General features: G+C 43.0%; 1 protein-coding gene across 2 annotated transcripts in view; it reads left to right on the top strand.

Annotated features, from left to right (window-relative positions):
• The first annotated feature begins 205 nt into the window (after positions 1-205).
• The window catches only part of ASB2 (ankyrin repeat and SOCS box containing 2), a 33,040-nt gene continuing 12,461 nt past the window's right edge, over positions 206-20,784 (top strand). The window contains exons 1-6 of one of the 2 annotated variants that reach the window (XM_044436626.1): positions 206-488; positions 10,303-10,567; positions 13,749-13,841; positions 17,315-17,481; positions 18,272-18,427; positions 20,060-20,305. In XM_044436626.1, coding sequence (XP_044292561.1) covers positions 10,347-10,567; positions 13,749-13,841; positions 17,315-17,481; positions 18,272-18,427; positions 20,060-20,305 — 883 coding nt within the window. In that variant the 5' untranslated portion in view covers positions 206-488; positions 10,303-10,346. Of the gene's footprint in view, positions 489-1,712; positions 2,331-10,302; positions 10,568-13,748; positions 13,842-17,314; positions 17,482-18,271; positions 18,428-20,059; positions 20,306-20,784 lie in introns of those variants that run through there. The other variant, XM_044436627.1, reaches the window with a different exon arrangement.

The raw sequence follows: 20,784 nt of genomic DNA, 5'->3' as shown, positions 1-20,784 counted from the left end.
TAATAACTCCTAGAAAATTTCAGAGCAACCATATCCATTTCAAAATTATATGGCAATTTCCCCCTCCCTTAAGGTTTCAGCAACATGGCCATATATGGTTTACTTGTCTAGGACAATAAATAAATAATGATGTAATAAAAAGTCAGCCCCTTGTGTCATGCAGCAAAGGGATGTTGGGGAAAGTGAAGTTCTAAAGATTATAATGCTGCAGAGAGAAACCTGGAGGGAAGGACAAGCCACTTTGCCACAGACTTCACACAGGAAATCTGAGATTCAGAGCAACTTATATTTTGGCTTGTAATCGTCGATCATGGGGTGATCCAGAAATAAACTCCAGACTTCAAAGAGGGAAAAGGTTCAGAGCTGCTCTGCAGTTTATCAACACTCAGAGACGGGAGAGAGATGGATCCTAAAGGGAATTTTCTGAATTAAGAGTTCACCAAGGAAAGTATCTCTGGGTAAACTCTGTTTGTTACAGAAATTATAAGGTAATGCAATGATGCATGCTTTAAATGTGTTGCTTTGGTTCAGAGCCTGACATACACTTAGAATATGCATATCTCATCCTCTGTCCAAATGTTGAAATGCATTGAATTTGAAATGGAAAAGGACCTACATAGACAATAGCTTGGAAAAGAAAGGACTTAGAAAATAGAATTATTTTTAACATTAATTGAGAAAACTATGTAATTTATAATTTCCATAGTCCCTCATATATGGTAAGAATGTTTTATGCCTTTATGAAAAAGTATATGAATTCTATTAATGTGCATGTTTGTAGCATCCATTTACTAAATGCATCTTTCAAGAAAGAAGTAATGCTATAGTGAAGGGTAGTTTCTTTCATTTAGATTGTGTTCAGTTTGTTTGGGTCACTGTATGAAGATACTACAATTGTGATGATGGATCCCAGTGAAGCAGCCGCTAAAAAACGATTGCATCCAAGTGTTGATGGTGATGTCTGAGAAGTGCCAAATTCACTTCATAAACAGTTTGATGTATCTAGACAGCTGCAGACGGATGGGGTTTATTTACCCAGAAGTGTTTCATCATCTGGAAACTTCGTTCCCCTGTGCTTTACCAGCTTGCAGGAATCGTCGTGTTAAAAATACATCTGTCTCCTCCTGACCCACATTATATGCAGCCCATCTAAAAATATTAGCTCTGAAAGATCTGCATGTTTGAGAATGAAGCGCTTGGACCCTCACAGAGCTTGCAGTGGGCAACTCTGGAGAAGAAACATCAGATTCTCTCTCACAGTATAAAGCAAATTAGTGAGCTGACCCAGGAAGAACATAAAGAAGGCAGAGCAGCAAAACAGAATTTAACGCTGCAGTTATAACTCTCTGGCAGTGCCTTGCACTGAAAGCCAAAGGCCTGTCGGGCTCAGATGTACACACAGAGCTCATGTTTATGCAATGGCCACCATTCTTTCTTTTGGCCAGTCTGCACTCGCAGAGAAATGCATGCATATCTCACTCCTATGCATGTGTGCACACTGAATCCTGGTAATGAGATCAACATAGTTTATTTATTTACAGTATTTATTTAATTAAGATATTTGTATGCCGTCCTTTGCAAGAGCCTCAGGACGGCTTACACAAATAGAATACAAATACCTAACATAAATAAATAAATAAATGACCCACTCTGGCTGCAATTAAAATATGATGATAAAATTCAATATTAAAACTTATTAAAATATTGATTAAATAAAAAGGTCTTAACCTGGCGCCGAAAAACATATAATGACAGTGCCAGGCAGACCTCTCTGGGGAGCGCATTCCATAGTTGTGGTAGCTATGTGTGTGGAGGCTTCCCATGTCCTGCCCCCACCAAAACCCCCACAATTGCGGGTTTGGCAGCGTGCCAGGGTGCACCCTCTGTACTCAAGGAGGTGCAAGTTGCTCTTACTGGGGCATGCATGTGCTTAACAGGGAACAGGATTGCAACCTTTGCATCGGCAAAAGTCGAGTCATGGGGGAAATACTATTAAAGAAAGACCTGTAAAACCATGAGGCTTCTAGCATATAATCCACTTGCTTCAAGGTCAACTTCCAGATAAGCTCTGATGGAAAAGAGGCAGCATATAAATGGAAACTTGGAGCAGTGGTGCATTCAGGGCAGGACTTTGGATTAGATATCCAGAACCCTTCCCAGGAGAGTGAGCAAGAGGGCTGGTTTATTGCAGTTTGAAGGAACCAACGTATTGGACTATTTTACCCAAAGAAACCTCCTGCTTTTCCCATAAAATAATTAAGGACAGACGGTTAAATTATCATCCGGTACTTACTGTTACAAACAGGGATCTGCATTTCTGCTCCTGCAAGGTAGGATGGGTTGCAAGACACCCTTAGTTGTATATTTTGGGCACAGAGTGGCTAGCTAGTACCCAGGGGTCTGGGTATAAAGGGAAGACCAATCCACACTATGCTAAAGAAGTGAACCAACGCCAGTTTCCAACTGAATGCATTTTTAAGATAATCTCAGCAATGATTGGTTGCTTTTTAAAATGAACAGAATTAATCAGCTATAGCTTATTTCTCGGGAACCTAAATCCCAAGAATAAATCACCAGAGCAGGTGTGTGTGGGAGCCCTTGGCTCCAGAAGGCAGAGATGCCTGTTCACCCAGCATGAAGACAATGCAAGTCTCCACAGTCAAAATTATTTCTATAGAGCATAGGGATTTCTGCAGAGGGATGAGCTATTCAAATTAACCAATTAACAGCCTGAGATGATCTGATCATGCATTCTGCAGGTGATTCCTGCATGAATCTTGTAAAAAGATGTGTCATGGGGGAGGCATGAAGAGAGAGGACCAAACCTCGGATTTATAGTACAAAGCATGGTTCCTGCAGATATGTGATCATGTCTGAGCATATGTCTTTGTCAAAGTTATTTTACAGAAGGGAGGAGAATGTGCTATTATCTCACCTGTAAAAACCTTGTTTTACAGCAGGTGTTGGAAAACAGAATTGTATTCCACCTAAATATTTTTGAAGGTGCAATCACACCCACATTCATACACATACACTTGAGGGTATTTCTGCTTTGCATGGCTTTTAAAGACAAAGTTGTAAATTGTTTTAAATTATTTGTTCATAGAAAGTCTAGGAGGCAGAGACAAGTTAGGGAGGTCTAGGCCCATTCAGCCCATCCTGTGGGGAATGAGTATCCCTGTGAATGGTGCTAGACTATAACTTCCATCTGCATAGCTAACCTTGCTAATGGCGAGGAATGCCAGGAGTTTTACCCTTGACTTTAAAAAAAACAAAACAAGGGACAGACCTTCACATAAGGGGCATACGTCAGCCAGCTTTCATCCTTGCTCCTAAGCATCAAGCAAGCTGAAGATGCCTGCAGTCTGTGGCCATGTAATCTGTAGCTGCTTGCTGCAGATTCCATGAAATTACATGGGAAGCTGCTTCTGTTCAGCACATGGCCATATGATGAAGACAATTTCATCATGTCCCAGAAATATAAGGAGCAGTAGTAAAGTGTTTTCAAGCAGTCAGATGGAACAGAAGGCAGACAATAAACTCCCCACAAAGACAATAGTCACCTTATGATAAATGACTATGGAATAAGTAAGCACACTTCTTACATTTTGGTCCACATGTTCAAACATCCCCTGGAGGGGTGCAGAGGAGGACCTAGGCAGAATGTGATCATGGCCTTCCACTACGCTCTGGAATTCTGGGGTTCCTGGTTGGGCGTACTGGCCCTACACACCAAGAACTCCACATGTGCATCAGCCATTCTGACGTTCCAGCTGTTGATGCACACAGGTCAAAGGCTGGGGCCAGCCGGTGCATGTGGGTTGGGGATGGGGTGCGTGGCTTGTTGAAAAAATGTATGGATTGGAGCATAAGGGGGATTATTGGTGGTGGCCACTCAATGACAATGAAAAGAGGTGTTCTGGTAATAAACTACTGTAGTTTAACATCTTTTTGGAATCATATTCAGTGGGCAGGAATTCCTGCCCTTAGCCTTACTAGATCTCTGGAGAGGGCAGCAGTCTAGCTCCAAATTCTTTGTTCTCCATTTTCCATGAGTTCAGCTGGGAAAAAGTCTCTGTTTCAGCATTTAGGCCCCTTCTTTTTTCATGGAATGACTCAGTGGCAGGGCTGCTGCCAGCACCACTGTTTTTTCAATGCACTCGATGGGCGCTTGTCATAATATTTAGATGAGCAGAGTTCAGCACCAGCACGGCTTTGTGTTTAGTATGTGGCTGCAAGGGAAGCTGCTGAATCAAAGAAGTCAGCTCCAAACACTGGCTGAACACTCTCTCCTCTCCCCCAGCCTTCCCAGCCTGGTGCCCTCTAGATGTTTGGGGCTACAACTCACATCAGTCCCAGCCAGCATGGTCAATTTTCAGGGATAATAAGAGTTGTCCAGAACATTTGGAAGCTGCCCAGTTGAAGAAAGTGGCCCTGTGCCTTAGCAGAAGTGGTGTTGGGAGGTGGCTATAAAGTCTCCAAAGTGTGCATTAGGTGAACCTGCCTAAAATTGCTACACTGATCTGTGTCTGAGAATTGTTTGGCAGATGCAAGGTGCAAGCAGGCACAGAGCACCTTCTGCTGCTCTGTTTAGTATGCACTTTAGGTGGTAAACCGTCATTCTTTTTTCTGTATCCATTCAGTGGCCAATTGATGCCAAATGGGCAAGCTGGTTTGATGGCTGTGGGCAGAGAGCCTGGAATTGCCTCAGCCAGCCTCACTGTGAGCATCATGCAACACTTCAGCTTCACTTCAGTGTGAATGGTCCCCTTAGAAAATTCTGTAGATTGATTTTAGAATTATATACCTATTACATTTCTGGAGCCCAGACTCTCTGGACAGTTCAGAATTATATTTTAGTTTTAGTATAAAACTGTAATATGTAACCCTGTTTTATATATGATGTCTTTCACAAGTATCAGGTCAAAAGCCCATGTAATTTTTATGGGGCGTGCCTATATTGGCAGTTATCTAATAAATGACCACAAATCCACAGCTATTAAAAAACATAATTTGTAAGTCTAAAATGTAGGAAAAAATAAGCACATGCTTTAAAAAATCAAGACCATCCACATTTCATCCTTCAGATTAGCCTCAACCGTAGGGTCAGACCCTTTTGGGATCATGCATGTCCCCCCTAACCCTTTCCCAAGTTTTGTTTCTCAGTGCTGCTCCCCACAATTCATCTCCTTGCATCAGCGTCACCAAATGGCTGTCCCTGAGTGTGTGCGGCTTCGAACACTCATGGACGGGTATCCTCTTCCAGGCTGTCCAAATTATTGTTTCAACACTGTCACCGACACCCATTGTGAATCGCGCTGTGCCCTCCTGAAGGGAATGTTCTGCATTGCCACGCTCCTCTCCACACAGTGACCTCCTGAACGGGGTTTGTTTTGCTTTGTGTGTCATCTGAAATACTTGGCAAGTGTCAGCTGCAACCTGACCCAAGAAGAGTATTTTTAAAAAGTGACACAACTCAGGGGAGAAGGAGAGGGGAGGAAAGAGGGAGAGCTGATATGTGAGAGCTCAAACAGGAGGCCACTTTTGATTTTGTAGAAAGCATGTAATGGCTCGAAACAAAATACCGACTGTTCAGAATAATCCGCTTACCAGTAGAACGATTCCTCCAGGTGTTTCATGCTGAATTGTTCATTCAAATGCAGTTCCCCACATAGAGTAATTTATCTACCCTATTGCATATACACTAAAGCAGGGGTGTATTGCTGGACTCCAAACAATCTCTGGCCAGTGTGGTCATTCGGACAGCCTCACATCCTGAATTCCCACAGCTAAACTCTGTTTTGTGTGTGAAACACTGTAGCATGATTCCTTGTGTGTGACTTCCGAGTGGTTTCCTCCTGAATGTCAGGAGCAAACCTATGGTGCTGTAAGATCATTCCAGGGCCTCTAAGATGGTTTGGAGTCTCTCTTCCAAGGTCGGAAACAGCAGTCTTACCTTGGAGAGGGGAATTGGGGATTTGTACCCCTCTTCCAGTTACCTGCAGCCAGCACAGAATTGTTCTAAGTGCTCTCAGAGGTGAGAAAGATGACCTTAGAGGAGAAGGAAAGGAGGTAATCCAGTGGGCAGGGATGGGAGGAGACCAGAGAGACTGGGATATGAGATACTCCGAGTCTCTTCCAGCTTGCTTTCCTCCTGCTCTGAAAGCCTCTCATCTAGCGATATCTGCAGGGCAGGACAACAGGGAGATGATGGGAAGGCCTCTGCACTGGATCACCAGGTACCTCCAGGGTCTGGGACCACTGCTGACAGGAGGGTGCCCTTGGGAGGCCTTGGACTAGTGCAAGAAAGGGACCTGATGGATTGAGAGTCAAAGAGCTATGATGGGCCAGCTATCCACAGGTCTGCCTCAGGCACATGTAAACCAAGGGTGGGGCTTTACAATTTACCTACAAAGCAGTAGGTGTGCCTTAGCAATATAGGAATACAGGAAGCTGAGTCAGACCCTGTGCAGTGAGTGAACCCGACTGCCACTCTTAGCAGGCATCTCAGGGTCATCTTGGTGGGGAGGACTTGAAAACTTGGAAATGGGGGTTTGGGAAATTCAGGGAGCAGCAAAAGCCTTTGAAGCACCCTTTGGGTTGCTACTAGCAGGTTCCCAGGCTGACCAGGAGGGCAGGAATGCTTTGAAAAAGACCGGAGGAGTCAGAGAAGGGGACAAGGGAAGGTTCTTCCTTTGCCCATGAGGAGCACTGGGATAGACAAGTGGTCCAGTTAAAGGGCATGCACACCAGCAGGAGCCACTCTGAGGATGGAGCCCACAGAGTTACAGAAAGGGAAGTACTTTGGGGAGAAGTTCCCAGTTTGGGTTCAACATTCTGGACATGAGCAGAGGCTGATCTTCCAACTCACTAAGGTTTTAAGGTTGCTTTGTGTTGTAGCAGCAAAGTGCCAACAAAGATCTGCTTTGCAAACAGACTGTCTGGTGTTTTAGAGCCTAAGGATAAGAAGGGAAGGACTCGGCTCAGGCCAGGTCCATCTGCCAACACTGACAGCCAGGAATGCTCCAGGGTTTCAGGCAGGAACCCTTCCTAGCCTACCTGGAAAAGTCGAAGATTGAAACTGGTGCCTCTGCATGCAAAGCAGGTTCTCCACCACTAAGCTGGCATCTGTCACTTTTCCTCCCCAGCCGAGCTCAGAGAATGGAAGTAAGATGGGCAAGGAGGAAACTGGGGAAGCTGAGAGGGGAAACACAGGAGGTGCTTCCCAGAGAGCCCCTTTTCATGTCAGGTGGAGACTCACGCAGCTGCAGATGCATGCAAGTGAATGCATGAAAGACACGGGGGGGGGGGTCCTCTCACATCTAGTTAGATACTCTGTCAAGAGGGGACCTGATGCAAACCACACAGAGGCATGTCTTGTGATGCAGCACGGCAGCCCGAGCAGCTGTCCCAGTGGTGGTTGGGGGCTCCTTTCCTAGCAGGAGCCTTGCAACCGAGGGCCCCATGACCGGCATTCGTCATGGCAAAGAGCAGCTGCTGTTTCAGTGGCTGCTCTGGCACATGAGGGAGTGCTGCTCCTGGTCACAGGGGAGCTTTCTGGGGTGCATCCAATGAGTGCGCACCTACCAGGAAAGCAGCCCCTCCTGACTGCTGTGCATGCAGCATCTCTCTTCTGCATGCTTCAGTTGGCCTCTTGGTCTGCTTCGGCTGACATAGAGGAAGATTGCCAGTTGTGCAAAAATTACAGAAGAATTACAGCAGTTTACTTTCAGCAGTGGAAATTGTGAAAGATTTTGCATACCTTGGCTCAGTCATCAATTCAAATGGAGATTGCAGCTCAAAAGACTGGGACTCGGAAGGGAAGCGATTAAGGAACTAGAAGAGATCACCAAGTGTGGGGATGTTTCACTGGACAACAAGAGCAAGATCATCCACACGATTGTATTCCCAATACAGTGACCAGTGAAGAAAGCTGACAGGGAGAGAATTGATGCATTCAAAACATGGAGCTGGAGTAGAGCTTTGCAAATAACCTGGACTGACAGAAAGAAAAATAAGTGTGTCCTAGTTCAAATTAAGCCAGAATATTCCCTCAAAACACAAATGACAAAGCTGAAGCTGTCATATTTTGGGCACATCATGAGAAGGTGAGGGTCACTGGAGAAGCCAGTCGTGCTAGGGAAAGTTGAAGGTGAAAGACGAAGGAGGAAAAGATCAAATATGAAATGGAGCAATACCATAAAGAAAGCCGCAGCCTTGAGCTGGGCCTTACAAGGCCAGCCTCAAAAGAGCTGAGCAGGGCTGTCAAGAACAGGACGGTTTGGAGGGCGTTCATTCACAGGGTCACCATGAGTTGGGGATGATTTGATGGCAGATGACACACAGCAACATTTATAAAATGCTATAAAAAAGAGGTAGGTCTTGGAACAGGGAGCGGGAGATAAGTTGTATGATGCCAAAACTGACACTGCAATAGGTGCAGAAGGACTGAGGGGAAAGGAGCAGGAGAACAAACCACAGTAAACCTGATCATCTGTCAGGTGCACCATGGGTTGTTCTATGAGTAACATATTCCCAGGGTAGGTTAGGGTGTTTTGCAAATGCAGCCTCTGGGAATGAAAGGCAGTTTGTTTCTGCTACCCTAAAGCAAAAATACATGTACTTGGTGTGAGGGGCCATTGGGGATTGCAGTACAGTTCTCTGGGTATCCCTGGTTGCCAGCAGCAGTAGCCAACCAAAGTTAGGGCTGGTTAAACAGAAGAAAAAGAAAATCGAGACGAGTGTACTTTAAATGCCTCAAGGACTCTAAGGAAGAAAGAAATGGGGCAAAAGCCCAAGATAAAAGCCTGATACTGTCAGCTCAGGGCAATGGAAAGAGAAGGCTGGCACAAAATAGATCATGCGGAGCTGTTGAAAAATACAACAGGAAAGGACAGAAGGTAGAAGAATGAGGGAAGAGCAACTAGCAGAATCAGAGGAGTGGCTTTTAAGAAATGTGAGAGACTTTCCTGGGTACTAAGCTATGAGTAGGAACATGCAGCATGAAGTGGTCAAGAATAAACTTCTAAAGCAAACTCAGTAACAAATAATCCCGACTCTCCATCTACTTATCTGCGGCTGGCATCACTAGATAGGTATTCCCTTTGATGCTGCATGTAATTACTTTTGTTCTCTGTAAGTGTTTGCCTTGATCTGAAGTTACTTTACCATATTACGCTGTGAGTGTCCATCCTGATCTTGCAGCCATTGACCAGTATTGCCCTGGGGACTTTCCACCCTATCCTGCAACTATTTACCACCATCCCAGATAAATTATTCTGAACCAGCAGTGTCTGAATTGAATGATCCTGTGCTGTAAGGGTTAGTAAAGCGTATAGCTGCTACTTTGACCTGGTCATGTTCATTTGGGATGAAAAATGGAGAAAAGAATATGCCCCACCTGAAGTGCATTGTTATAGAAAAGGTACATTTTTTAAAAGAAAAAAACAAGCAACTTTAATAATATACATGCCCAGCCAGGAGCCCCTGGTGATGTCTGTCAATGCCAGCCCAAGTGTTGATGCCAGCTACTTCTACTTTGATCACCTGACAATCTCTGCTGGAGGGGTCATTTGGGGCCTGCTGGGTTGTGAGACCTGGGCATCAGTGTTAAGGTCCAGCCCTGGTAGCATTATTGGTCATTTCACCTGCAAAGACTGGGTATCAGCAAGTGATTTCCATTAAACATATAGGAATTACCCATTGGCTCACTTTCCCAACACTTTCTTTCCAGTGATGGCCAGTTGCAGGTGTTTCTGGAAAACTCCCAAGCAGTCTTAAAGGCAATAGCTCTGAACAGTGGTTTCATGGCAATTTTGTTCCAAAGGAGGGGATAATTCCACTCCATGTCCCAAAACCATACCTCGGGTGCTTCCACACTAGGAATTGAAATGAATTGATTTTAGGATGCAATCTCATGCATGTTTAGGCAACAAAAATGACCTGCAGTTCCCAGTATCAGCCAGCTATACACACAAAGGATACACTCTTAAAAACCCAAATAAGCAAACAATCAACCCTAAAACTGCATAAGAGCACCACTATCAAGCAGAACTCAGCAACAGAAACAGTAGCATTAAAAAGAATTCCTTGTACCTCATGAAAGCAGAAGCCTTATGGATGCCTTTGGCCACCCACAAGATTCAAGTTCAAAATTAGATGGGAAGAGGACACTCTGATCTCTTATTTCCTAGTTTCTCAGAAAGTTGGGGAGGGGAGTGTGTGCTCAGCTTCTCTGTAAAATACAGGTCCGGGTGACCCACTCATGACAAGATATGTAAGACTTGTTTGTATGCCTTCCAGGTTTTCTTTCTTTCTAAACCATCACTTCTAACCTAACCCGGAAGATGACAACGCAGGTCACAGTGGCGAGAAATTCGCAAACAGGAACCATAGGGCATGAAGACTACAGTCTGTATAGCAGCATGAGTGAAGAAGAGCTCGTTCAGCTGGCCATCGAGCAGAGCCTGTCAGAAGATCCCGCAGAACAAATAGCCACACAGAAGACAGTCACAGCAGCCCCCACTGACCCTTACTGTCAAAATTTTTACCTTTACCCTTGGCAAAGGTAAGCAAGCAAGAAAGCAAAAACAAAATGAAAACAAAATGAAACCTCCTACTGGGATTTCACTGTTTATGCAGCACCCCTAGCCCTAAACATTTGTGCCAAATTAATTTGCTTGAAGTTCCTCTTAATTATCTTGTCATGGATGGGTCACATGTAAAATCTGAAATGGATGTTCCATATGCTAACCTCTGTGAGGCTATGCAGGTGTAGCCCTGACTAGTAAAGAACTGGAGATTGCCTAGGAAGGAACCTCATATATGCTATTCTGGATTCCTAGGATGAAGAGAAAGGCACAAATTTTGTTTGCTTGCTTTTGTTTTGAATGCCATATGTGTGGGGGGCAGGCGGGGAGGTCAATGAATCATGGATGAATCACCAACCCTAAAATTACTATCTTCTGATCATAAATATTTGACTTGGAAGACAGTGAGGGCAAGCTACATACTACATCAAGCATTCCTTTGCAAAAGCTTGCATAAGTGGCACAGGATCCCAACCTGGATCACACTCCCATGCATGAACCAGATCAGAACCATGCATAGTTGCTTTTCCTCCTAAATAAAAGTTGCCAGCTTAAGCATTCTTTCTAAAAAGCGTGTTCAGTACAATGTGTAATTTGACACTGATATGGATTCCTGAATGGATATAAGGATGTGTGGTACTTTGCCATGGTACTTTGCCATGCAAGCATTTCCCACAGACCCAGTAGTCCAGCACTTAAAATAATGAGTTCATCCCTCACATGTTGGTTGACTCTGGATTTCTTTTGTCACCAGAAAGATGAAATAATTTTACAATTCATGTTTTGCCTGGTGAAATAAACAATTGGCCTTGTCCTGTGCCCTTCAGGAGTCTTTACATGAGTACAAGATGTTGTGAGTCATCCAGAGACTCAGTGTGATTGGATGGCCTAGAGAGATCCCAAATAAATAAATAAATAAATAAATAAATAAATACAAGTCACTTATGAGAATAGTGCTTCTATACATGTGTCTGCCTAGATCACTTGAGAATGACTTAATGCATGTCAGTTCTCATGCCAAAAGTTAAATTTGAAAACGACGGAAGCCTTTATCCAACTGGTCTGAGCCATCACAGTAATCAAAGCAGTTTGACACCATCAGCACTTTAATTTTTCTTGGGCAATACTGCAAGGGTGGGGTATGTTTATGAGTTTCCTTCACCATGCTATTAGGTTACAAACAGGGTCAGAAGACTCTGAATCATGGTGGCAATTACTTTGATGTATGAAATCCCTCTTGGGGGGAAATTTACACGGACCAGAATAAACCTGGTCATTTTAAAATTAGTTTATTTTAACTTTGTAGTTAAAGTTAGAATAGATGGGAGTAACATGACCTAGGGAGCTGCAGCAAAGTCATTTATGGTGCAATCTTATACACATCTATGGAATATTGGCCTGACTGAATGCAATTAGATTGACTTTCGAGTAAGTATGTATAAGATTGAGCTTTAATGTGCCTTTCTGCATCTGTTGAAGGCAGTATGTTTTCCATATTTGCAAAATGCAGTGCAAGTCTGTGCTTGCAAGTCCGTGTTTGAGTGGTCTCCAGTGGGTTGTTTAAGCACTCTGCCAATTCTTTTCCACCCCACCAATTATGATGCCTGAGCAGTGGGTCCTCTCAACTGTGCAACACAAGCGGGACCTTCAATTTATGTCAACAGAGATTTAGTACTTCCTAGGGGAGAACAGAAAATGAACCCAAATACTAATTGCTGAAATTTCTGAAAGGAGGCAGGTTGGCAATTTCTTTTATGTCAGCTTCACTCTCCTGCCTCCTTCAAGAAACAAGCATTTCTGCTTGATTGTGCTGCCCCGTAAGTGCAAATTGGCCATTGTGCAAGCAGTGGGAGCCACTTACGCAACGCAATCAGCAGGGTGAGAGAGAACTGGCATGAGCAGAAGAATCCCATTGAATGCTACTCCTTGTGAACAGCAGAGGTGAGACACTGGTAAATGCATTGAATGAAGGCCACATTTCAGCTTATAGAAAGATCTGCACAGGCGAATGTCCATGCAAGAATCTAATTCAAAGGGCCTTGCAGAGGCTTAGCTTGCTAGGCCTTCGGCAAGCCTGCCCTTGTCCTCCAGTTTCAGATGAGACTAGGGATGCACACATGCTACAAAAACCACACCATTTACAGACTGTTGGGTACCTTCATTCCATTGCCTGCTTACTGATGGTGTTGGATTTTGCCCAAGTGCATCTGCACACATTGACAAGAATTTGCAGTTACACAAATTTTCACTCCTGAAAATATGCAAATTTCATCAAATATGCATATCTCTCCAACATACGCCAATCCTCCCAAATGTGTATTTTCACATGATAGCCTACAAGTAAAACGGATATCTTTGGTCATTTTTTTAATGGTCTGTATTTCTCTATAACTAAATATGTGTAAATTACAGGAAGAGTTTTTTTTTTTTTTTTGGAAAAAGTCTATGGAACCTGCATTATTTAGGAAAGCCTGTTTACAGTGGAATTCCTGGTTTAGATTCTTACAATTTCTAACTTGAGACTTTTGCAAATTTCTCCAGCATCCTTATCTGAAATTAGACAGATGCAAATGTGATTTGTATCCCCCCTGCCCCCATGCATAGGTCCCACAGGAATACTCAGGAATCAACGTTCATCATAAAAATGGCTTAGGGTACTTGGCAAATACGATACCTGACTGCAAGATATAAGCACAATGTTAGGTTTGGGCCTGTCCACCCCAGTGATCAGCTCTTGGCCTTGTCCGGAACAGTTCTCGCAAAACTTTCTTGCCTGGGTTGTTTCCCAAGCAACTTCTCAATGCTTTGTTGTTCCTGAGGTGAAGAATGCCTTCAAACCCTTTCTCTGCCCCTGCTGTGCAGTGGCAGTGGGATTAATCTCCCTGTTGTCTTATATGGTCATTTGCATCCCTGACACTTCCTCTTGAAGGCCAAAAATAATCCACAGCACTGAGGGAGCAGCTGAGAGCCGGGCTAACACAAGCGGAGGCTGCCTGTGCCTGATTCAAGCCCCAGAGGAGTGACAGGTTCTCTCCGCCGCCGTTCTCCCCTCCAGTCCCTTCCTCTGTCTCTGGGCGCTCCTTTAAGAGCCCCAAATATGACTTGCTTTTCCTATTCAGAGTACTTCTCACTATTTCATTCCTGCTGTCATCACTTCAGGCGTGCTGCACAGTCTGGAAGCCAAAGCCAACCTTCCAGTTCAGGGGTCAGACGGAGGTACGACGGCAGCTTGTTCAGTCCGCCCCAGCCTGAGTAAGTCAGCCTTCCCCACTTTCCTCTTAAAAACAGTCTTGCTGTTCTTGGGTGCTTGGTCTGGATAAACACCTGGATTTGGGGTACTGGGGCGGCTGGTGGTGGTTTGATGACCTTACACATCTCATGCGGAATTCACATAATTTCCTCTGAGCTCCTCTGTCCTGGTTACTGCTTGCCCTCTTCATTCAGACCACCAGCTCCCCCATTCCCTTGGGGCTTCCAAATCATGAACGGACCCTCTTTAGCCCCCATGAAAGTATCTCCATCATCTTGCTGGGGTCTGGGTGACACTGAAACAACAGACCTGGGGAACAGGGTGTATGATGAGTGGTTGATTTAAATTGACCGTCTCCCATGTCACAACCATAAACAAATCTGACTGAAGTTATTTTTCTCTGCTCTGGCTGATAATCTGTACTTTGATTATAAAAAATGGTGAGAACCCATGCAATAGAGAACAACTCGCAGTGTGCCAGTGTGATACAGTGGTTAGTGCGCTGGATTAGGATTTGGGAGATCTGGGTTCTAATCTCTGCTTGACCTTGAAGCTCACTGGGTGACTTTGGGCTAGTTGCTGACACTCAGCCTAACCTACTTCACAGGGTTGTTGTTAGGGTAACATTGGGAAGAGGGTTATGTAAGCCTCCTGGGGTTCCTTGTAGGAAAAAAAGGCAAGCTGTAACTGTAATAAATAAACATGGAGAAGACAAAGGATCAGGTCTTAGCAACATTTGGTGTTTAATGTCAGTTTATAGGTTTTAATATGCAATCAGGGTGGATCTGGATTTTATCTGTATTATGTTTTATTTATGTAAGCTGTTCCAAGGCTATGCGATGGGGCGGCGTACAAATGCTCTAGAGAGAGAGAGAGAGAGAGAGAGAGAGAGAGAGAGAGAGAGAGACTGCTGTGCTCAACAACAGCAAGAAATACAAATACGGGAAGAGGACTTTAGACCTCTCAGCCTGCATTACTAGGGTTTTTCCATCAGTCATATACTGTGTGAAGCTTGAAACATGTGAGATAATTTCAAGTTGGTATTTGTCAAATTGATGAATATGTCCAAAGTGATGCATTTGGTGATGCTGAAACATTTTCTAACAACTTCTGCAAAGTTTAATTTCTGAAAAGAAGAATCCAAGCCCTTTCTTTCCCAGAAACCATGCTCTTGGAAAGCCTGGGTGGCAGGCAGTATCACATGGGTAGAATGCTTGCTTCCTCTCCTTTCCCCCAAACAGGCTCTGGAGGATCCACCAGCCCTCTGCTGCTGATTTCAAGAGAACATGAGTTATTTTTAACTTATGCAGGGTTGTGTGTTAGTGCTATGGATGCTGTTCTGTTAGCTGATAGACATCAGTCCTTCCATTCTTCCCTATAATCTCCCTGTTCTGTGTGGGCCAGCCATGCTGATGAAGTGGTGACAAAAAGACACTCAACACATGCTGATAGGGTACATTGATATCTCATTTTTTCGGTGCCTGAAGCTTGGCGTTACAAAGAGGTTCTGGGGCAGTCTCAGTACAAGTGCCAAATAAACTGTTCACAGCTCTGTGCTATGGTTTGTAATATTTTGGGTGTATGTATTTCAACCTCCATTCCTCTCCTGTCTCCCACTACCTTTAAAACATTATCCTAGATCATTTTTAAATACCAGTGTTTTCTCAGTGGGCATTCATTGTATGCTTGCTGGATCTAACAATGAAAAAGGAAACAGAGCATGTGGAGCCATAATGCAAAATATGCATGCCTGCTTGTAGGACTGCATAGTGGCTGATCCTCTGTAAATATTTGAGGCAACCTTATGCTGGGTTTGTTTGTTTGTTGTTTGTTTATTCAAACTTTTATATGCCATCCCATATGTTGGCATCTTGGGACAGTTATGGAATAACAAACCATAGCGTGGTGCTAGGTGAACAACCTTGTGTTCACATTTCCCTTCCCTTCCCTTCCCTTCCCTTCCCTTCCCTTCCCTTCCCTTCCCTTCAAATGCTCCAATCCAGTTGCTTTCTGTAGTACAACTCATGGTTTTTCATCACATCACAACCAGTAATGGTGTGCCCTTGTACTGCAAATTAGGATAACAACTAGCATTTTGAACTTGGTTTGCAAGTCTGAGGCTACACAGGGATGGCATGTTCTCCAGTGCTTTGCAGAATTGAGAATGAGCTGTGTCCATTAAGACAGACTGTTGGTCCAAAGTATTTTGATTGACATTGGTTTTCCAAGGTAGAGAACTTTCCCACTTCACAGCGTCCTCTTAGACAACCAACTGGAAATTAAATTTGGGACCTTCCACATACACAGCAAGTGCTCTGTCATTGAATTTTGGTCTTTTTCAAGTTAGTAAATGTGAATGTATGACTGTCAAGATTTTTTAAAAGTCATTGATGAATAAAGTAAAGCAGATAAGAAGAAGAAACCAGGAATTTTTATAGAAAGATGATATGCTCTCTGACATTTCCTGGAACGCAATTGGGCATAAAGAATGTTAACAGAATACTTTCTGAATGGGTCATCACACCAATGGTTATAAACAAAAATCATTTGATTTTAAAAAAGCAAATGAACTTTTATTCATCACTATGTCACTTTCTTATTTTCAAGGGTTTGTACATGGGATTCCAGGTCAGGTTGTTTGTACAGGAATGCAAACATGACTGTTCCTTCAGTTCTGATTGGTCAACAAGATCAATGTTTGGTGTTTGTGTTTTCACTTTCCTTGTACCTTGCTGATTAGTTCTTTTAGGATCCTGTGCAAATTTAAACAGAACGCCCCCCCCCCACACACACACACATCTCCCAGGATTCCCCAGCCAGCCATACTGTCTAAACATGCATCGGATTGTGCCTCACTCAGCAAATAACAGAGTTCTCTGCAGTTATATAGTGTAACAGAGCAAAAAAAAAGCAAATATCTACCCATTGACTGTGGCCCTAAGACCAGAATACATATTGTATTATTAAGCAGTCCAGTTGATTTCAGCGTTCCAGTATCTTGAATGGATTTGACAACTGCAGTTTTGTAAAGTCTGCATATTTCTTTGAGACTGACAATGGACTTTTTCTTCAAATCTTTCCTCTGTTGCAGGGGATTTGAAAGACAGATTTGAATGGTTATCTTTTTTTCTTATCAAATGAATTAGATTCACTGCCATAAAATGCTGCCTGTGGTGTTTCTGTTATAACCTCCCTCCCATACCCTTCTATAATGATCCAAGAAGTCGATTGCCTGCTTCTTTAGATTTTGACTTGGGTTAAGTAGGAGCTTGGAGGCACATTTAAGAAGTCTCTGCAAATATCTACCTATCTATCAGTCAAAAATAACACAGTAGTTTGAACCACTGTGGTATCTGAAATATCTGTAAATTTCTCATTTCATGTCACACAAGTATCCACTGGATAATGCTCTCTTACCATTGCAAATGACAGAAGCAATTCTGCAAATAGTGACTTCTTCACCCTTGTTTTAAAGAGTACTGGATCCTGTGCTGTCGGCAATCAAGGAAGGAGATGAAGAGGCACTGCATAAGATGATGCAGTCTGGAAAAAACCTTGCACAGCCAAACAAAGATGGATGGTTGCCCCTCCATGATGCTGCTTACTATGGAAAAGAGAGCTGTGTGAAGCTGCTGCAGAAATGCAAGTATCTGAAAGGGAACTGATCATAGATAGATGAAAACACAAAACACAGACTACATCATAACCCATCTGGTTGTATTTCATCCTTATTCAATCTAGGTTTGCACATGCAATTTACTTATAACTTAATGCTTGTAATTTTTTTCCAAAGTTGAAGGCGAGGGTATTGTTCAAAAATAATATTTTTACCATAACTTTACCCCACCGTCTTATCCCCTGGCATGGGATATCACAGATAGCAAGCAAGAGGAAAGCAAGAGTCTCCCAGGATAACAGTTCTAGTCACTGTTTTATGGTGAAATTGGGAGCATGTCCTGGTTTCCTCTCATTTTTCCTGGTGTATCATGAAGGATACTTTGTCCTTGTGTGTGTGTGTTTGTGTGTGCACGTGCGTGTCCTTTAATCTCTCCCTATTCTATCCTAGTTTGCACTGTGATAAAAATTTGGTGCAGCTTCTCTCAATACACAGAAGACTTTGCTCATAACACTGGCAGAAGATGGTGGTGATGGTGCTGAACTGAGGCAACCGGGTTTCTCACACCTTTCTAGAAAATTATATATATTCCAGCAAAAGTGGAGCAAGAAAATGAGAGGGAAACATGTACAGCTTTAGACTTGATTTTTTTCTTGTGGGGGGTAGTGAGGAAGAGACTTGAAATACAGTATGTACTGGATTTGTTTCCAATTGATTCCAGTTTGACATGGTAACAATACATATTATAGATAATTAAAAATGACACAATATTTATGTCCACTCCATGTTAAACTTTGTTTAATGGATTCTCAACAGCTTATCCTGGGACAATTGATCAACGTACACTCCAGGAGGAAACGGCACTCTACTTAGCAACAAACAGAGGAAATATTGATTGTATGCGTTCATTGCTACAGGCTGGAGCAGAACCTGATATTTCAAACAAAGTTCGGGAGACCCCCCTTTATAAAGGTATGTGGCGTGATTCTCAGAAATCACAAACAAACTAGTGGCCCAGATCTATAGCTGGAAACTGTGTTTACATCCATTGAGCCTCTAGCCCACATTTAGTGATATTTTTAGACTTGGAAATGCTTCCAGGGCATAGCAGGGTGTCATTTGTTTGATTTATATTTTAATTCACACTTCTTGCATGATTATGTGAACTGAAATGCAAGTATCCTTTGACAATTGCATGTCTACACATTTTGAAATGAAGACCTCCATCAAAAATGAATACTAAAATGCATATATTATGGGAAATAACATACAAAATAATATATAAGGGAAAATTCCTTGCAAAAATGGGTATATTTAGCAAAATAGTATACACACACACACACACACACACACACACACACACTATATACATATATACAAAAATAGTATATATATATATACGCACACACACACACACATATATACAAAATATGTATATTAGGCAAATCCTAATGTGGCCAATGTGGCCCCTTGGGGGTGGAATCTTTTTATATTCCAAATGCAAGCTGAAATCTATTTATTACTTTTAAAAAGAAAAAATATATAGACTAAAATAAGGCCTTGCATGGATTCATGGTCCTTGCCATAGTCCAGCATGAGTAGACTTCAGGCCTGTAGGATGCACATAGGTTTTTTCTTTTTACTATCCATCAACCAGAATCTAGTGCAAACAACATACACTTAAAAGGATTGTGAGCCCAACAATTTGTTTTGAGTATCAGAACTGAAACTGAAAAATCCTTGCCTGCTCATCCAAAACTATTTCCATTTCAACAGTATAATTTAGGGATTAACTTTTCTGCCAAATAATTGTTAAATATTGAAATAACTGGGAGTCAGAAATCCTTGCTAAGCTACTGCAAATCTCTCACAGATCTACCTTCTGCCCAGTTAAATGTTTTCAAGTTGATGATTTATAGTCCTAAACTAGGTGTGGATACCTATTTATTTGGTCCAAGGGCTGCATTGCCACCCAGAAAAGTTCCCAAGAGCCACGTGCTAGAGCTGGGTAAGGCCACAGCCCCAAATGGGCATTGATGGCCATAATGCCCTCTATTCCTCACTCACATTCTGTCTCTCATACACACCATTCATATATGCACAGTTCAAACAAAATTCACAAAACACTTATATACATACTAGCCACTGTATTATCACACACCCAGTTCGTGCAACACACACACAGATACACACTTCCTAGCACCTTCATCTCATTCCCATCACAGTGCACTGTGGGGCGGAGATTTCCATCTGCAGGTCCAGTGTGCCATGATGGGGGTGAAAATTGGGCCTGCTGCCCTACTCAACTGATCTGCAACAGTCAGCTGAGGATGAGAGGGTTCCCACTCATTAATGCTTTTGTGGAGTGCCTCCCTGTCCAGGACTATAAAGCCTGGGACCTCAGCTCATCTGCACCTAGTCGTCATCTGTGTCGTAACATCCTGAGTAGGAAGGGTTACACCTCTCTGCTGTGCAACACCATGGGGTGACAGTCGTGCAGTGGAGAGTGGGTGGCCCGCCAGACTGAGGATCACGGAAGAACAGGATAAGCCGAAAGCCTCAGTATTTCCTGTCCCTGACCTCAGTCTTCTTTTGTCGTGATAGCCTGCGAACGCAAAAATGCCGAAGCTGTGCAGCTGTTGTTGCTGTACAATGCTGACACAAACCATCGCTGCAATCGGGGATGGACCGCTCTCCACGAAGCTGTTGCTCGAAATGATTTGGAAATAATAGATCTTTTGGTCAAAGGGGGTGCCAAAGTTGAAGCTACCAACTGTTATGGAATTACCTCCTTGTTTGTGGCGGCTGAGAGTGGCCTCTTAGAAGCCTTACGATATCTTGCCAAGTGTGGTAAGTAGAACTGCACAATTGCCTTTCATGCAGTTGTGGCTTTGAGATACAAATTTATCTGTTCATTTGGAATATTCGGTTTTCAGGAACCAAATTTAAGCTTCTAGCTTTGATTTTTATTCAGTCTGTCTAGCAGCCTTTCCAACAGAAGACTGTCAACATTCTAGTCTCAAGAAGTTCATGTTCGAAGTTAATATGTATTAATAGCCATCACTTTGACATACTTTTCATATCTTGGTGGGGCAGGAAGATTCTCAGCAAGATTTGAAGGTTATACACTGGGAAAAATTATACAAAAGCATGATATTTTGAGAGCATTTACTGTGATGCCATTTTATAGTTCATTGAAATCATTTGCCTATCAGTATGTGTATTATTTGACAGATTGGTGTACTTGCATTTCCTTGACTTATTCTGGTGAAATGCCTGTAGGGCTATTTGTAAATTATGATTTTAACAAAGTATACACTTAAAGAATA

Source organism: Varanus komodoensis, unplaced genomic scaffold (genome assembly GCF_004798865.1).
Source record: "Varanus komodoensis strain SLA01 unplaced genomic scaffold, ASM479886v1 scaffold3, whole genome shotgun sequence".
In the NCBI taxonomy this organism is placed as follows: Eukaryota; Metazoa; Chordata; class Lepidosauria; order Squamata; family Varanidae; genus Varanus; species Varanus komodoensis.
This window is presented reverse-complemented; position numbering and strand designations above follow the sequence as displayed.